Source organism: Molothrus aeneus, chromosome 4, assembly GCF_037042795.1.
Source record: "Molothrus aeneus isolate 106 chromosome 4, BPBGC_Maene_1.0, whole genome shotgun sequence".
Taxonomy (NCBI): Eukaryota; Metazoa; Chordata; class Aves; order Passeriformes; family Icteridae; genus Molothrus; species Molothrus aeneus.
The window spans coordinates 2,577,512-2,596,790 of record NC_089649.1 but is presented as its reverse complement, the minus strand read 5'-3'; the positions used below and the strand labels follow the sequence as shown (position 1 = coordinate 2,596,790).

The following is a 19,279-nucleotide window of genomic DNA, read 5'->3' as shown; positions in this document are numbered from 1 at the left end:
GTGAGTCCCCAAGCAAGCGCTACCATTGGCGGGTTCTCCCGCAAGGCCTAAAGTGCAGCCCAGTGATCTGCCAATGGTACGTCGCTTCCTTGCTGTCCCCAATACGTGCAGTGGTAAACGATGCCATCATTTACCATTACATGGATGACATCCTGGTGTGTGCCCCGACCGCTGACATACTTGGCCACGCCCTTGACCTGACAGTCGATGCGCTGGTTGCTGCAGGGTTCGAGCTCCAGCAGGAAAAAATTCAAAGGGTGCCGCCTTGGAAGTATCTGGGTCTGGAGATTACTAAGAGGACCATTGTTCCTCAGAAATTGGCTATCATAACAACTATTAAAACCTTGGCGGATGTCCACCAGCTGTGTGGATCTTTGAATTGGGTAAGACCTTGGCTGGGCATACCAACAGAAGACCTGGCCCCCCTTTTCAATTTATTGAAAGGGGGAGAGGAGCTAAGTTCTCCCAGGACCCTTACCCCAGAGGCAAGGGTTGCACTGGAGAAAATCCAGAGACTCATTTCGGCTAGGCAGGCCCACCGTTGTCATCCGGGCCTGCCATTTAAATTCATTATTTGCGGCAAACTACCACACCTCCACGGGGTGATTTTTCAGTGGGACAACACCGTTAAAGGCAGGGACCGAGGCTCGAGTGACCCCCTCTTAATCATAGAGTGGGTGTTCCTCAGCCACCATCGGTCCAAGAGAATGACACAGCCCGCTGAACTGGTGGCAGAGTTGATCTGGAAAGCTAGGCTGAGGATCAGAGAGCTGGCAGGTGTTGATCTTGCGTGCATACACATTCCTCTTAAATTAAATTCGGGCCACCTAAAACAAAAGGTAATTGACAGCCTCCTGCAAACGAATACATCTTTGCAGTTCGCTCTGGACAGCTACCCCGGCCAAATTAGTGTTGATCGGCCGGCCCATAAATTATTCAATCAGGAATTTGTGTTATCTACAAAATCGATCCAGAGTAGAACCCCTCTAAAGGCAATGACCATTTTTACTGACGCGTCCGGAAGATCCCACAAGTCAGTCATGACTTGGAGGAATCCCCAAACTCGGGAGTGGGAGTCCGATGTCACCGAGGTTGAAGGTTCACCTCAAATTGCCGAGTTGGACGCAGTCGTCAGAGCCTTTGAGAGGTTCCCTGGACCTTTCAATTTAGTTACGGATTCAGCCTATGTAGCGGGTGTAGTGTCCAGAGCTGAAAATGCTGTGCTGCAGGAGGTGTCAAACCCAAAATTGTACGACTTGCTCTCCAAATTGGTTCAATTGGTCTCCCACCGAGAGCAACCCTTTTATGTCATGCACGTGAGATCACACACCGATTTGCCGGGGTTCATAGCGGAGGGCAACCGGCGTGCCGATGCCCTTGCCGCCCCTGTTCAAGCGGCCCCGCTCCCTGATCTCTTCAGTCAAGCCAAGATCAGCCACCAGTTGTTCCATCAGAATGCGCCTGGCCTGGTTCGGCAGTTCCATCTGACGCGCGAACAGGCCAAGGCCATTGTGGCTACATGTCCTCACTGCCAGTCCCACCAGCTCCCTTCCGTCCCTCTCGGAGCTAACCCCCGTGGTTTGTCCAGCTGTGAGGTGTGGCAGATGGACGTAACCCATTATCCATCATTCGGCCGCTTTAAGTTTGTACATGTCTCGGTGGATACTTTCTCTAGTGCTGTCTTTGCCTCTGCCCACACAGGTGAGAGGGCTGCAGATTGCAGGAAGCATATGCTTCAGGCATTCGCGGTCCTGGGCATCCCTAAGGTAATCAAAACAGATAACGGCCCAGCTTACAAATCCAAGGAACTGCGGAGCTTCCTGCAGCAATGGGGAATAGAACACAAGACCGGCATCCCCTATTCCCCGACAGGCCAAGCCGTGGTGGAGAGGACCCACCAGAGCCTTAAAAGGGTTTTGGAGCAACAGCATTCGGCAGTGAAGGTGGAGTCCCCTCACATCCGTCTCGCACGGGCGTTGTATACTATCAACTTTCTAAATTGCTCCTTTGAAAATCTCAACCCGCCCATAGTGCGACACTTCGGGAAGCACGAGGAGCTGCGACCTAGGGCCAGGCCCCCGGTCCTCATTAAGGATCCGGAGACCTGGAAAACGGAAGGGCCATTTCATCTCGTGACCTGGGGTAGGGGATACGCTTGCGTGTCCACTCCCTCAGGTCCGAGATGGATTCCATCAAAGTGGGTCAAGCCCTTCCGCCCTAAGCGGGGTGCAAGACCAGAACCGGTCCCACAGGTAGCAGAGGCGTGTTGGCGGCGGAAACGGAGGAACTGGTGGGCGAGCCACCATTAACCACGGTCCTGACCCCCCCCCTCTCAAGCCAGACCTTCTTAATTTATATTTCTGTTTCTTTTTAGTTGATCTCCCGCCTACATGGACCCGATGACCATCATTACCCTCCTGACAGTCCTCCTTATCGAGGCTGGGGACTGTCAGGATGGGCCGGGTCCATAGTTCGGTCCGTCTTATATTTTGTTTTAGTTATATTCGCAATTGTCATCGCCTGCTCCCTAATGTGGGGATTGGTTAAGAGACTTCTGCTGAATGCCTCAGCGGCCAACATAAACCATCTGGAGCTTTCAGATGTCGAGGAGGACCCTGCCTCGACTTCAGACTCTGAAAGCGTGAGCGGTGGAAGCCTGGACAACTGCCGCCTGATTATAAGGGACTGTTTGTTTTCTCCCTTCCTTTTCTTTTTAAAACAAAAAAGGGGGAGATGTTGTGGTTTGTGTTTGGTTTGTTCCGTTCCCCCCTCTCCTAGCTTGGCAAGTTGGTCTGGCTCAAACCCCCAGTTATGTCAATCACGGTTTTCCCCTCCTCATTTTCCCTCATTATCCCTTATTTGTCCTTGTATCCCCTCCCCAGGCCTTCTGCCAATCACCGGCACCCCGCCCCAAGTTCCAGAATCTTCCAGCTAGGGTGTCGAGTGATTGGCTGGTAGGCCTGGGCTCCTCCCCTGACCTATCCCCATTGATCCACACCACCCATCAGTCTTCAATGTATGCAAATTTTCGTTCTGTGATTGGTTTCTTGTGTACCCACCCCCTTCCCTGTAAAACCTGGTCCCCGGAGGGGCCCGGGGCTCCTCCTCCGCTCGCCACCTTTGGGTGGCCACCCTGCACTTCCCCTACCCTGGATTAAACCAAGTTAATTCACCCAGCAGAGGAGGGCCGTCTCTTTTCTTCACTCCTGCGGCGTGGTTGCTACAATATCGGTGACTGTTTCCTCTCACCCCACCCACGGTCGGCACATGCTTCTGGCTTCGTGCCAGGGGAGTGCCGGTGTAGCTGAAGGTGGCTGGACTCTCTAAATCCCTTCAGCCGGGCCCCCCTTAAAAACAGCCACAGCTTCAGAAGGGAAATGAGATGGTAATTTGGGAGTTATTTCTGAATGATGATGTTCATGTTAAATAAGAAAACTCTGTTGCTGCAAGGCACTAACAATTGTTTTCATGTCAGGAATAGTCAGTAGTATTTGAAAATGATTTCCACTGATCCATCTCCAAATTGAAGAAGTGCCATTTCTCCTCTCAATCTGAGATCAATGCAGAGAATTTATCTTAATCTCTTTATCTGAGCCATCCATCCTCCCAGACTAATAGTTGCAATCAGGCAGTGGGCAGGCCACAGATAGCAGTGCTGGGGGGTTGTGGTGACTGTGAGTTAGCAATTTCACAGCAATTTTACTGCAAGACAGGTCACCAAGAGACATTTTAACCTCAGCAATTATTTTTCACAATGCCAATGACATCATGAAAGGAGCCAGAAACAAATTCCTTTGGACAATTATAAGCAGAGATTGCTCTTGACCTTGATATTTATGGGGTGCCAACCATCAGGAGAGGTTATATGGGTCTCCAGAGCAACCCTGCCAAAACCTCGGAGAAGTTCCAAAATGGCAATAATTCCTCATTTCAGTGTGTATGGCTAATTGTTTTTCCTGAAAGAAAAGCTCATGTTTGGCAGGATCCTTTGTAACAAGAAGATAGCAAAGGTTGTAAATCCCTGGACAGCTATTACTGCACAATCAGATGTGGTAACTCATATCTATCTCCCCTGGAAACACAGTAATGTGCAGCTAAAGTCAGGGAAAAATGGGATTTGGGGCCTTTATGAGCTGTACAGAGAATCCTTAGACTGTTTTTAAGAAATAGAGCAGTATGATATTGAGCAGTGTATATATGTGCAATATGTGTGCAGTGGAGTGGTCTGCAAGTTTGCTAATGCAAAATACACTACATAGAATGCATTTTTTAAAACACAATAGCAACAGAAACACAACTGTTTCCCACAGAAACAAATTATTTCTATCACTGTATACAAATGAGCACAGGTAGGAGGAAATATGTTGATAAATCAAATATCTGGTGTACCCTACTCAACCAGTGTTCCAACCCAAACTTTCTCTTCTCTCATGGACAGGGAAGGAGTCTCCTCTTTTGGATAAAATCCCAGTTAAATCTTGGCTGTCTCTAGTTGGATGTCTGAGCATCTAGTTTCCTTATCACTTGGAAACAACTATTTAGAGATGGGCTTGACTTTGTCTTACTCAGATGATGGTTAAATGGGACTTGTGGTGCCAGAATTTATCACAGTAGATATACTATTTTTTTTTTCTATTTTAAGCAAGCATAGAGAAGGGCTGATGAGATGTCCCACAAATAATAATTATAATCTGATTTAGACGTGTAATTTTAAGTAATGGGTAGAAGTTGGCTTTACCATATTTAAAAAAGAGGAAGTCCAACCTGAAAAGCTGCCAGGGGGATGGAACAGCCTGATCTGAACAGCTCTGAGCAGCCATTCAAAGATGACAGGGAAAAGAAAAACCTGTCTTCTGATCAGAGCCCGAAACCAAGGACTGAGAGAGGATGCAGCTGCACTCTGAACACACAAATGGTATTAACAGCATTTGGGGACAAGCTTAATGGAAATTAAAGGATAACAGTGGAGCTGAACAAATTACTCCAAGCTGAAAATGGCTATGTATGGGCTGGCTACCAGCAAAGTTTTCTAACTGATAATGTTGTATTGGCTTGGAGTAGAATTTGAATCTGAATAGCAGAGCAAGGCAAGAGGGGAAGCTGCCCATAATATAGATGGCTGATATGGCCCAGAAACATCCTTCTGGTCCTATATGTTCAATTCCTGTATGCCTACAAAAAAGACAAGGCCTGTGGGGAGGCTGACCTGCAAAGGAATCAAGTGAAAAAATGGGAAAGAAAACCAAGTAGCTCATAAATTCCTTGCTGAGATTTTCTGTTGCCTCAAATGTTGGCATTCACGTTGCAGTTCCATAGATTCCACCCTTTCTGTTCCTATCAATCTGTTGAAAAAGTGAACTTGCAAATGCTCAGTTAGGCACATGCATCTGTGAACTAATTAAAGATGGGACAGTGAGCGAAGACATCTTCACTGGTCCAGGATCTCCTGTGGAGCCCTTTCATTCCCTATTACTGTTTTCCTGAATGACCTCTTCAGTTTTCATGATACCCAGATAGTTGCCAGGCTCTCAGGTAATCTGTCCAGACGGCCTGGGCTGGAAAGGCAGCAGTCAATGCCAGGCAGGGCTGAGCCCAGGCCCCCCTAACCCAGCAGCTCCTTGGGGTGAGCTCATTACCTGCTGGCAGTGCTGGCACTCTGTCAGGGCTGTCACAGCCAGGGGTTCAGCAGGTGCCTGTGCCTGTCTCCCTGCACACACCAGCCCAGCTCTCTGTGCAGGCACCTCTGAAAACTCCTGGAGAAGAGAAGCTACTCATGTCTCAGCATTCCATTCTTACCTCCTGTTCAATCATTATGCAAATGGGGAGGTACTTCTACCTTCAATCTCCCCAGTTCCTTGTTACTCCATTCACTTAGCTTAGTGTAACCTCAATTTTCAACTTGAGAAAGATTTCAGCTGACAGGCATTATTTATAATGCTTATAACTTCAACTGTGGCATTTGCTTATAAATTATTTGTATAAAGCATATGCTTTCCTTTTATAGAGACACAGGAGATAATTCCATTAGCAGTAGTTCAGTTATTAAACATATTCATCCACCTTAAAAAAGAGTCTGAAAGGCAGAGCAAATGTGCTTTACTGAGGAAAAATGTTTGGGACTGATATTCAAAATCCCTGCTTGCTAAGAAAAGCACAGTATGAGAAAGTGTCTCAACCACATGTCTTTTTCACCCCAGAAACTTGTAATGTTTCTAGGGGCTCCCCAAAATTGGCATAATTAAGAAAACCCCAGTGCATTACTTGTACTTGATGATTTTAATATTTTTAACTTCTTTTTTTTTTCTTTGAAAAAAGATGAGTAAACCTTGACTGCAGGTAGAGCAGAGAACTGCATAGAATCACTTCATTTTAATAATTTAGAAAATACCTTTTCCTCATATCAAAGGCTTCAAGGTCAAGTAGATGTCTTATTTTTCAGCTGAGATTGGGAAGGTGATGAAAGAAACAATACAACCAGAACCCTGTCTCCACAATCTGAAGTAAAGAAGAAATCTTACATCATGGATAAACTAATTTTTCTGCTGATGATGGATGAAGGGTGAGTTTATGCATGAGCTATTGTTGTTTATAGTTCCAGGGATGCTAAATTACAAATGCAGATGAGGGCTGTGTTTTAACACTTGGGAAACAGCTTTCTGAACCCTTTGGCAGGGCTGTTGAACTAAACACAAAGCTTTTATCTCTCTGAATCTCTCAGGGCATATTAATCCTTCACTTAGAGGTTTGTCAGATGAAAAGCTCTTTGAATGGTTTGATATTTTTTGATTGTGGCTGGATTGTATTGGTGTTGGGTACAGATCACATAAAGCCAGAGTCAGGAGTCCCAAAAAGCTTCTGCTGGGAGAGACCAGGGCTGGAGGGACCGGTGATTTGACAGCCCCGTGTTTCTTACGCTCTTAGGCTCGTTGGATCCTACAAATCCTTACTTACCAAGCAATCTTCTCCCATGTAAGTAGCTTTGAGCACTCAGGAAATACAGGAATCTTTATCTGAGCATCAGAGCCACATTTGCTATGAAACAAAATAGGTCACAGCCATTTTTCTGTAAGGCTTTCACTCGACAGACCCACACCAAAGGTGAGCTAGTTTGTGGGGTTAGAGGGGAAGCCTGCTTTTCTATGCCAAGTCTTTTGCCAGCCATTCTTAAAGCTGATCCTAGCCTGTTATTCTACACAGAAAGGACACTCATTTTTTCAGCAAAGTGGGAGAATAGCAGCCTAATTTAATGCAATCCCTGCAATATCTCTTTTGAAGCTCAGACAGGATTCAGAGATGTTCAGCCTGTTCCAGTTCTGAATGTCTTACTGAGTTTTGAAAAACTATTACTCAAATTTTCCTTTGATTTTAACTTAGTTTTTTTCCCCATTTTTCTGTAAAATTTGTCAAAACTGTTATAAATTATCAAATCTGTAGCCAAATTTATAAAAATTTAACAGATTTATTAGATCGAATGACAAAAAAAAAATAGAGAATTTCGAAATCCCACCACAGTCAAGACAGCGTCAGCCCCGGGTGCAGCCGCTGGGTGACCTTGGGTTCCTGCTGACAGAGTGACAGCATTCCCCCTAAGGTTCACCCGGAGTGCTCTTCGCAGCCAGCTTATATACAGTTTATTCTGCCTGAGGCAGAGATGACCACATATTTCTTTGTGTCTCCTTGCATGTCCATACATGTGCAGAAACAGACAGTGTCCAAGACCCAGACAAGTGTCTGAGTACCCAGGCAGAAGATGTATTCACATGGAGTAGGTGATGCCAGCTCCTTGAGTACTGTAGATTTAATCAGTCCAGGTGCATGGTCTTGTGAGCTTCTTGAGACATTCCATTAATCATCTCCAGGAAGATCCAGATGATATCTTCCAAATGCTGGTGCCAGAGGAAACCCCCTCTGATAGCTCCAGTCCGTCCTATTCAGATCTGGTATTGTCTCGAAGTTGTCCGGGAATTGGTCACAATGTGCATAACTCCGTTCCAGGTCAGAGCGACTGCAAACGTAGCTCGTGGCCCAGGGCTTCCCCATTCACAGGGTAACAGGTTTGATATTATCTTAACGCTGTCCAGGAATTGGTTATAATGTGAATAGAATGCTGTTCCTGGCCAGAGTGGTTACAAACATAGGTTTGATTTTCTCCTAATATTTTATACATACATATATGTATGTCTACAGCATCAATTATCTCTATCATATATAACAAAACCAAGGCAATATCTTTGAAAGTGTTTTCAGAAATAAAACTCGGTTGTTGTTTTCTACCTAGTTCTGAAATCAAGCAGACAGAAATACCCACTCCTATCTACCTAATTAAGATGTCCAGGGCATCTACACTGGAGCGTGGACACTTGCATGTATATACCTAGCAAAAACTAACAGTAAGGTTAGGACTAAGTCTTTTGTCCTTGGGTGTGTATGGCAGCCATCTTGACATCTTCAGTGTCATGCTTTTTCTAAGCTACAAGAACGTAAAATTTGGTGGGTGATTGGTTGATGATTTGTGATCATGGTGACTCTGGAAATCTCTCTCCTGTTGGTTTTCTTTTCCCCAGGGAGGACATACAACTGTAGGACAAGTACAGAGGTCTGAAGGACAATTATGTCAACAAGGAAGCAATGCAGGAACAGAAATCTGAATCAATATTCAGTCAGACCCTTTAATTATGCAGCTCATTTTGTACCAATGTAAGTAAATCCTTAATTCTGAAGCAACTTGTGCCTCGGGGAAAGGAGTGCAAGAGCCTTTGGTATCCCCATAGACAGCCCCTGATGGGGGAATCATGATACAATGAAGAGAGGTAAAACCTTAACCAGTCTGGAACTGAGGAGCAGTGGAGGCACCCAAGGAGAAGAGAATATGGACCTCAGGAGAAGAAATTATTTTAGAGACATGTGTAGATATATATATATATAGAGGGAGATTTGACCCATGTTTTTATCAGGTGAGAGATGCAATACAAAAGGAAGTCACTGTGGTAAAGAATGTAAGGTTGTCATCAGGCCACAGAAAATCTCTTCACAAATTCTTTATTTCCACGTTGGAGTTCAGGAACAGAGGAATGTAAGATCAAACCAGCTCACATGCTGCAACACTTAAAGTAGCCTATTTTAAAAATAGAAATCAGATCTGATCTCTCTTTGGAAGTAACAAAAAGTATTGTGCAGAAAGTTACAGGAAGTTCTGGATCAGATTATGTGGTCAGCAGCCTAAGTGGCTTAAAATGATCAAAACTGCAGTAAAAAAAATCTTTCAAAAGACTGTTCAGATTGCTCTGGGTATTTTTGTTTGAGTGGTCACAGCATGAGCAACACCCAGCCCAGAGCAGCTGAAATGGAGGAGCAGGGGAGCACACGGTGGGGTGAAACACCACTGTCACTGGAGAGTGAATTACAGCCTGTCAGTCAGTGAAAGGTGACACCAAATTACAGACACTGTGCCAAAGAAAACGACTCCAAGGGGCTCCTGGCTTGGAACCCACCTTGGTGGGAACTGTGTCTCTGTCTGGGATGCACACAGGATGTCCTCACTGGCTTGAAGGGGTGGTTCCCGGGGCTGAGCATCTCCTGGGAGTCAGGAAAAGCAGAGAGAAGTGCAAGAGGCAGCAGCCTGGCAGCTAATAAACATCACGTTACTCTGCATCTCATAAATCTCCACCAAGTCCATTTATTCTCCTCTGAGAATGAATAACTAATGAGAAGCCTCCTCTTGCCAGTTATTGTAGCACTGCACAGAGCGGGTTGGATGTGGAGCTGCTATTAATAGCAGTTGAACGAGCTGCTAATTGGGCAGTTATGTAATGGCTTTGTTATGAAACCTAGTTTGGGTTTGACACCTTCTGTTTGCTAAAAACAACAGTAAAACCCCCAAACAAACCCTGGGTTAGCAGTGCCTGACATGAAATAAAGGCTGAATAATTACCAATGTTTCAAAACTCAAATAGAATTAAAAAGGGGGGAAAGATCAATTTGTTTCTCTGGATTGCAGCAGAAGTGAGCTGGAAGAGAATCATACCACAGATCTGCTGTTCAAAGGGATACTTCAAAGTAACTTACTCTAATACCTGCCCTGCAAATGCTGAAAAAATCCTTCAAGCGACCTGTTTCTGCAACTTGTGAAGTGTCAGAAAGTATTTCTGTAATTTAAGAAAGTTGTGCTTTGAATGAGCACAGACAGAACATATTTGAAGGAGAAAGAAGGACCAGAAAATGCCTGTGTGACACACTCTGGTACAAATCGTGCATGAGGATGAGGCACGAATCTCTGCTCTTGTAAGTGACTGTAGATAACCTATAGAGTTTGACATTTTTAAAGTAACTTATTAAAAAAAAAGAAAAAGGAGAGAAAGAGGTAGGGATGCCATTTTGTTCCCTGCTATAGAGGAGGAGAGAAGATTGCAGTGCATTAGGAGGGAAGCTTTTATCCAGGGTGGCCCTTTGGAGTGGCTCTATCCCTCGTTACTCTGAAGGCTGGACATCACAGATGCAATTTACAGCCTTGGGAGCTGCTCCTCCTGGTGACACCCAGCTCCTGTCCCCTGCTTGTCAGGTGCTTCTCCTCTGCATACACCAAACACAGCAGCATTCAGAGTCTGCAAGAAGGATCCCTACAGACGTTTGTAGTTGTATGTACAGTGTTGTAGTATTCATTGAAATGAAAATTCCTGTGAAGTGAAAATCCACACTATGCCAGTGGTTGTTGTTTGATCAGTGTTATCCATAATCTTTTGGTGCTGGGGGAGATCAAGGCTGTCACTCCAGAAGGAGCCCACAAACCATCCAAAGAATACTTCATCTGTCTGTTTACAAACATACATCCTCGCCTTTGTGCAGAGAAGCATATGGAATTTGCCTCCAGCGGACAGAGTCACTTTACATTTCAGGAAACTGGGCACAGATACTACACTCAGCTCTGCAGAGTTATTTCCCACTGTCCAGGTGATGATAAACCCCCTGGTTTATCCAGCATGGTAGATGAGGAAGCTTTTATTCCAATAAAAGAAGACTCCACTTCATTCCTTCATTACTGAAGTATCCAGAGGAGGCAGCCAAAGGGCTCACAGAGACTGGATGCACAATGTCCCAGCAGCACAGTAATTGCAGCCAGCATGCCTAAAAAGCTGTGATAATTTAGGGTTCAGCAAGTGTTGAAGGGAATAAGACTGGAAATTGGGTGGTCCAGATGGCTCCCACATGTATCCAGTTAATTATCAAGATCTAGAATCTCGTGTCCATTTTATGTGTGTGTGTGTGTATATATATATATCAGTGTGCAGAAATACATATAGACACTATTTACTTCATTAGGATATTTTGGAATTACCATGTGGCAAATAATAGAAGGATCTTCTCCTAAAACAACATTAACAAGCTTCCCTACTCCTACACATGAGCTGAAAGGAGTTTCCTCCTCAGTGCATGTTTTCGGTGGTAGTACAGCTTGTTTGTGTTGTCACTGCTCTTCTGTAACCTCACGTGTGGGAGCAGGAGGAGGCACCCAGTAGCTCCCAGGAGTGGTAACTGTTCCATATTTCTGCTGTGGTGGTGCTGAAGGGATCCAATGGAATACAAACTTCATAGAATACAAACTTTGACAGAGTTCAAACTTAATCCACAGTCCTATGATTGCTTAATTCTCAGTTTTTCTGAATTTATACTGGTATAAAAGCATGCTTTTGCAATACTTCAAAATTCTAAAACACTTTAAACCCCATATAAATCTTTAACTGTTGTTTACATTTTAAAACCCTTAAAAATATTTTGAAATGTCCTTTAAATTATATTTCAATATGGGAATAATATTTTCCTGTGTCTGATATAATTTTTTCCCTCTGTGATAGTTTTTTTTGCACCCTTTGCATTGCCTGCCTGTAGTGATGGTACATCTACTACAATTCCCTGTGTATCCTGCTGATCCTTGTTTTGCCCAAGATAAGGCAACCCAAGCCTTCTTGTTGGTGAGTGCATGTAACTAATGTGTGTCTATTGTCTGCTAATACCTGTTGCCATTTCCTGCTGGATTGATATTTCATTTTGTATCCCGACCACACTTTAATTGATCTCTGGTAAATGGTTCTCTAACGGAGAAACAGAGAAGCTAATTCTCTACAGGGATATCATCTAGGAAGTACCATATTTTTGTTTCCTCTGGATTCTACCAAGTTTTTTTTTTCTTTTTAATAAATGGAAAGACCTCTCTGTAGTTCAGAATAAAAAAAAAATTTCTAGGTATAAATCAGGATGTGAAAGGAGTTTCTGTCAGCTGGAGGAGATGGTGTTTATTTCACTCACCTGACCCAAATGTAAAGAAGCAAACACTTTGTACATTCATGTGTGTCTGGGGAGGATGTAAGCAGAGATGGAACTGAGAATGGTAGAGCTCATTACAGCAGCCCTTTGCACCATGAAAGCAGGGGAAACAAGAGATAGGCCAACAAGAAACAGCTTCAAGTTGCACCAGAAGAGGTTTAGGTTAAATATTAGGAAAATTTTTTTCATGGAAAAGGTTGTCCATCCCTAGCACAGGTTACCCAGGGAAGTGTTGGAGTCACTATCCCTGTAGAAATTGAAAAGACAGGTCGGTGTGGTGATTAAGGACGTGGTTTGGAAGTTGTGCATATCTTTATTCTTATGTCTGTTTTATTCTTGCCATGAGCACTCCCTGCTGTCTGGGTCATGAAACCAGCTGCTGCATTTCTCCTCTACTTAGGTTTAAAACCTCCACAGTCTCACAATTGTGGTTTTTTTAAAACTCAGCTTCTTTCTAGTCAACAGTGTCTCATACGCACTGGTTTCTTTAAGAACTTCTCCTTTTCTGACCAAGTCTTTTGTCTTCAGTCTGTCCAAACTTTTGTCGTTAAAATATTTCCCTTTTCTCACCTCCCTGACCATGTTCCCCTGTCTAAAATCTCAATCTTTATTTCCCCCATAAAATTCCAGCCTACCTCTTTATCAGTTCTGGTTAAATCTGCTCCCTCCTCTTGGAAAGCCTTTTCATCTCCAGTGCTGGCAATGCCTGTGGATGGGAAGCAGGGGGTGTTGTTATTAATTTTCTTCTTCAGCTTCCTTCATTGAAAGCATGCTCCAAACCGAAAACATGTGGTAGATCAAATTACAGTCACTTCTCGCATTTTTCTTTTAGGAAATGCCTGGAAGTGTTTACAAAGCACTCACCAAAAGCATTCAGAAGAAAGGCTGGGCACGACTTCAGTGCTGGCATGCCAATGTGGGCTCCTGTGTTTCCGGCTTCCCTTGCAGCCCTGGCAGCCTCTATGGAGTTTGTCAGCCAAGATCACACTTAGTTCCTCACCTTGATGGTATTGAGGTTGTCACAGCCAGCTTTTCCACATGCAGATCTTTCTCTTGGGTTTACATGGCAAGGTAATATTAAAATGAGTCCTGCCAGGCCAGAGAAATGCACATATTTCCCAGAGTCTCTCACTACTCAACCAGAAGTAACAAACCCCTGGGAACTCTGGAAGAGGAACCATTTATGCTTTCTGAGTCAGCCAGTCACACAGGGTTCAAAACTGGTGCTCAAACTTCCAGAAATCATAGAATCATGGAATCACAGAATGGTTTGGGTTGGAGGGGATCTCAAAGTTCATCTGATTCCAAACTCCTGCTGTGGGCAGGGACACCTTCCATAGACCACATTGCTCCAAGCCCCGGGAAACAGCTTTGATTCACAGCTTTAAATATTTTTTTAAGTAATGTTTATATTTCAAATCCATGTCATGAAAGCCAGTGGCAAAAAGTCTTATTCATGGAGTGTTACTGACTCTAATTGCTTGTAAAAAGAACTGTGTAAACAATGGAATATTTTGTTTGCTAAGAATTCATTAAAAATTACTCAGCTTACTCAGCTCAACCAGGACAAGTGCATTAAAAAGAAATCACTCTCTTCAAAAGCATTAATTTAAAGGAGTATTCTTAATTAAGAATACTTCAAATTAAAAAAAAAAAGAGAGAGAAGAAAAATGTATTCTTCAAAATTCTGGGATGAAACTTGAATCCTATCAGAGCATTTCTTGTTTCTTTCCAGTGCAAACAAATGAAAACATCTGTTTTGCTCAAGCCTGTATTTTTGTCCTTGCCCCACACAAGAAAGATAAAAAATAAGGCATTAATTTTTCATTTCTTTCTCCCTGTCGTGCTTCCAGAGGCTGGAGTTAAGTGGCCAGCAATGCCTCCCAGCCTGTCAGGAGTGATGCTTTTTTAGGCCAGAGAGAACCTTTGGTCTCCTGCATAGCAAGAGCGTGACAGAATCACTGAGCTATCAAATCAGTTATTCTGCCAACATCTTCCTGGTTCACTGAGGAGTGAATTAACCCCACCTCAGAGTGCTCCAGCAGCAGAGGCAGAGAGCACACACACTGCTCTGCTTGGGCAGCAGGGTGCTTGCCAGGAGTGTCACTCATGGAGAAATAATTCCTTTCCTTTGGGGAACTTTCAAGGAGCTACGTAGCGGGACAGCAGCAGCGAGAGAGCTTCTCCAGGGGGAGGAAAGAAGCCCTGGGACAGCTGCAGCAGCTCCACCATGGATCTCCACCACCCACCAGAGGGACTGGCAGCAGCTTCTGGAGTCAGCACTGGTCCTGTGGGAAGTGGTGCTGAGGGAGCTGCCCCAGCAGAAGGCCTTGGGATGGGCTTTAGGGCACCCTCATCACTTGGAAGGGAGGGAGTGAGTCTCTGGCATGATGTCACTGGTCCTTCTGCCCTCCAAAAGCTTTGATAAATAAAGTCCAGCAGCTCCAGTGAGAAAATAAGAGAGGTGCAACCTGTGGTGCAGCAGAGAATTCCACACTGACCTAAATCTGTGCCTCCAGTTCCAGCTGTTGCAGTGAACTGCAAACCCATGCATTTTCTGTGATTTGTCCCAGTTCATTCTCTTTTTTTACCCTGTTCCTGGTTTCCACAGACATTTTTGGTCTTTTCATTGCTTTACTGCAATGATGTACCTCTGACTGCTCCAGTGCTGTCCATTAGTTTCCCCAAGTGCTTTGCCCCAGGAATATGTGCAGCCCTGGGGAGGACCAAGATTTCTGTTAAAGACCATCTGCTCATAAAGTGAGTATTTATCTAAACCCCAGATTCCTCAGGTGTTCTGGGCATTTCCTGCCCAGGCCTCTACTGTCAGTGGCTGTGGCACTTGGTCACAAATTAAACATACATCATTCCTAAAAGCCCTCAAAATGAGCAGTACACACTGACTTCTTGGAAGCTCTCTTGACTCCTGCAAAACGTAAGAAAATTGAAAATCTGCATTTGCAAGGTCAGAAATAAAACAAAAACCTCACTTCAGCTGTCTAAAGCCATACAAAGCAAAGACCTCACCGAATAGCAAACTCTTAAAATAAATACCATTTCCTTTGCCACAATAAATGTTTCAGTACAAAGTTGAATATATAATTCATTCCAATTATCTGTAACATTTTGTTAAACTTCAGGAATTTTAAGTGAATGACTTAGGTTTCTTACAGGCTTGAGCTGCACTCTTGAAAACCTTTTGGAGAAGAAAAATGTGCCCTGGGATGGCTTTGAAGCATTTTTTTGGTTCATTGTTGAGATCTGACATTCTCCAACAGCAGACAAATTGTTTCTGTGGCCTTAATGGTGAAGCTCTAGCCAGAATTTAGAATTTCTCCTCATGGACCGGATCCTTGGCTGCCATCCTGCCTGCTTTGGTCTGCTCAGGAGGAATTTGGGGAATGTACCAAATGTTTAAACTGCAGCTACAAATTCAGGTTTTCTTCAGCTCAAGAGGGAACTACAATTAAGACATGATTGTTGTAAGGAGAAAAAACCCTCTCAGCTGAAGTGTTTCCAAGCTACTCATCAGTTCCCTAGTGTTTGTCTTACAGAAATTCATCTAGTCCTGTGATATCAGTCTTGTAAACAAATACTTTCTTTACTTACCTCCTGTGATAAAATTCATGCTTGATATTTCTCTAGTAACTCCTTGGCCCGTTCTTGTCTTCTTTTAGATTGGGAAATGTGGAAAAAAAAAAAAGTTTAAAAAAAACCTCAGTTTGGATCACTCATCCTTATAATGACTTTAAAAAAACACAAAAACATCAACAAGAAAGTGAATTGAAATAGAATTTAATATTTTCTTCTAAAAATTCTTAAAATTAAATAATAACTTTATGGCACAGCAAGAGCAGATACTTGGTCCAAATGCTTCTTCTCATAATATACCATGAGGGAAAAAGTGACGTAGTGCCAGGGGAATATGTTTCATTTTCTTGTGTCTGTGTACATGTGGATGAGGAACCTGGCATCCAGGTCCTGTTAAATATAGGGGTTCAGCACTGCTGATTGAGTTACCCATGCAAGTATTATACCCAGAGATGCACAACTTCCATGTTACTTTTTAGTTTGAAGGGATTTGGAAATGTGCTGCTGTTCCAAGTGCCAGAGATGGGAACAGATTGGAAATGTGCTGCTGTTCCAAGTGCCAGAGATGGGAACAGATCCTGCTGGTCTGAATGGAAACATCCTCTGGTCTGTACTGGCCCTGCTGCACAGAGTGTTTCCCTGGAGAGGAACTGATGGAGTAAATGCTTTGTACATGCTCACGAGTTCCCTTTGCTGCCACCTTTATGTCACAAATTCAGTGTGTTTGTACAAGGCACAGCTGCCTCACCTCACCTGGAGGAAAACTGCCTTCCTATGTAGGCTCTGTACATTCCTGTTCCTTCTGAGAAGGGTTGACAGGTTTTAACTCTTCATATGAGACCACAGCTCAGGATGCTGATTCTGGAAACTCCAGAGATTTGATGTAAAGTCCTTTGTTGGGTGCGTTTTGTGCACGTGTCTTCCCACTTAAAATGAGCATGGAGATGCTCCAGGCTGCCTTTTGTAGTGGAGCTCTGCTTGTAGACAGGCTGCTGCTTGTGCTCTGTGCAGGTGTGGACTCAGCTCTTCGCTTGGCTCAGCACCACGTGGTTGATCAGAAAGGAGCAAAATCAGTTCAGGTTTATCAGAAAGGACCGAATGGCCTTCGGTGGCCTGGCGACCTCATTCCGTGTTCAAATGCTCCCGGCTCCAAGGCTGTCAGAGCTCAAGGAGCATTTGGACAAGGCTCTCAGACAGAGGTGGGATTTGGGGGGATCCTGTGCAGGGCCAGGAGTTGGACTTTGATAATCCTTGTGGGTCCGTTCCAGCTCAAGATACTCGGTGCTTCTGTGGAAGAGACCGAGACAGCTCAGCTGTTTGCTGTGACACTTCACGCGTGTCCCCAGCCCTTCCCGGCGCCCTGCGCGGGATGGATCCCGGGGCCGTGTCCTGTCGCGGCGGAGCGGAGCTGCCTGTGCGCGGTCTCTGCCGCGGGTCCCTTTCCCGAGCGGGCGGTGACGGTCGCGACCCGGCGCACGCGCGGTGCGCCTGTGCCCCCACGCCCCCCCTTCCCACCGCACGCGGCCGGGGCGGCCGTGACGTCACGAGGTGCCCGGGGTGTGTGTTCCCCCCTCTCCCCGCGCGCGGCCGGAGCTGATGTGACGTCACGAGGTGCCCGGTGCTCCGCGTCCCTTCCCGCTCCCCTCCCTCCCCGCGCGCGGCGGGGGCCCCTGCGACGTCACGGCCCCCTTGCCCGCGAGCGCACCCGCACGCGCTTCCCGCCGCGCGCCACCACCGCGCGCCCTCGCTCGGGCGAGGCGTGACGTCACAGGCGGCCACTGAGGAGAGGGGCGGGGGTGGGAGGGGGGGCGCGCGCAGGTGCATCCGCTTCCCTCAGGGCGCCTCCCGCCGCCGTCCCGGGGCAGCGCCCAGGGAAAGGTCGGTGTTTGCTCCCGGGAGGACAGAGCGCAGGTTCTTCGCGTGCTCCGCCCGCCCGTGTGAGACTCCCATGGGTGTTGCGCCTTCCCCGACGGCAGGGAGTCGCGGGCCGGGGTCGCTAGGGGGAGGCACGGCACCGGCGGATGGGCTGAGGCTCTGAGGCAGAGGGGAGCGGGAGGGGAGGGAGCGCCGCGTCCCCCGCCCCGGTCTTGCTTTCCCTTTAGCCGCTAGCTTTCCCTGGCGGGCGTGAGGAAGCGAGGAGGATACGTATTTATTTATTTATTTAAATATTTGTTTGTTTCCTTCCCTAAAGGGTGAGGGGAGGGGAGAGGGAAGACCGGAGGAGGGCGCGGAGGCGACGCCGTCACCAGAGGAGGCGGTGGCGGGGAAGAGGAGGAGAAGAAGCCGGCGCGGAGCCTTGCCTCGCCTCACCTCGCCTCGTCTCGCCTCGCAGCCCCTCCGCCGTCCCCGCCTCGCCGTCCACGGCCGCCGGAGTCACCGGCGGCCGCCCGTCCTCATGATGGCTTCGACCACCTGCACACGCTTCACCGACGAGTACCAGCTCTTCGAGGAGCTCGGAAAGTAAGGACAGAACGGGGGGTGAAGGCACCGGGGGCTGCGGGGGTCGGTGCGTGAGCCCTGGGGGGAGCCGCTCCCCAGGCCCCCTCACCGCTGCCGAGAGCCCCGCGGGAGCGCCCGGGCTCCAGCCATACGAGTCCGGGGCGGCGACGGGCTCTGGGCGGGTGGCGAGAAGCTGCCCCCCCAGCCCCCGTGCCGCTATTTATTGTTATTTATTATTTATTGGTATTTTTTAGCTCTTAGGCTGTCGCGGCGTGGGGGTCTCGGTGTATGAGGGGTGTCGGAGCGCGGCGGGTGCCCCCCAGCGGCGGGGCGGGAGGTGCAGCCCTGAGCGCCATGTTGGGTGTCGCCCCCCGCGGTGTCACCGCTGAGGGGGACATGGCCACCGCCCCCCTGTGTCCCCCCGCGGTGCGCCGGCATGGACCCAGTGAAAACCCGCCCGCCCTCCGCCCCAGCTAGCGGGATTGGTCACACGGCTTCTACCCCGCGGAGTTCACTGTTCAGCTGAATAAAATCAATGCTGACCGTCCCTGACAGGAAATCAGAAAATCCCTTTTTTTTTTTTTTTTTTTTTTTTTAAATTCTGCCGACCTCACACCCCTCCATGCTGCCCGTTAGCTGGTAATGGCAGGGGAGTGTTTCAGTTGGACTGACACTTTGCCCGGTTTTGGTTTCCAGAGGGGCGTTCTCCGTCGTGAGGAGGTGTATGAAAATCACCACAGGACAAGAGTACGCTGCCAAAATTATCAACACCAAAAAGCTTTCAGCTAGGGGTGGGTATATTTTAATCTGGCGTTTGTGATGCATCCTCCCTGTTTCTTGTGTTCATGTGCTAAGCATTAGGAAATGCTAAAAATAGTCGAGTATCTTAACAGATTTTTTAATACAATTTTAATTATTATTTCCTGGGTTT

General features: G+C 46.4%; 1 protein-coding gene and 1 long non-coding RNA gene across 15 annotated transcripts in view; one reads left to right on the top strand and one right to left on the bottom strand.

Annotated features, from left to right (window-relative positions):
- Window positions 1-7,445: 7,445 nt before the first annotated feature.
- On the bottom strand, window positions 7,446-13,521 carry LOC136555870 (uncharacterized). The gene is made up of 3 exons (XR_010783540.1): window positions 13,183-13,521; window positions 12,954-13,024; window positions 7,446-8,073 (listed from the first exon to the last, which is right to left on the bottom strand). It is a non-coding gene; the product is annotated as an uncharacterized lncRNA (long non-coding RNA).
- Window positions 13,522-17,760: 4,239 nt separating this feature from the next.
- The window catches only part of CAMK2D (calcium/calmodulin dependent protein kinase II delta), a 121,029-nt gene continuing 119,510 nt past the window's right edge, over window positions 17,761-19,279 (top strand). For 4 of the 14 annotated variants that reach the window (XM_066549416.1, XM_066549408.1, XM_066549414.1 and 1 more), the window contains exons 1-3: window positions 17,763-17,846; window positions 18,101-18,369; window positions 19,045-19,139. In XM_066549416.1, the coding sequence (XP_066405513.1) occupies window positions 18,305-18,369; window positions 19,045-19,139 (160 nt within the window). In that variant the 5' untranslated portion in view covers window positions 17,763-17,846; window positions 18,101-18,304. Of the gene's footprint in view, window positions 17,847-18,100; window positions 18,370-19,044; window positions 19,140-19,279 lie in introns of all 14 variants that reach the window. The other 10 variants (XM_066549411.1, XM_066549412.1, XM_066549405.1 and 7 more) reach the window with 5 other exon arrangements.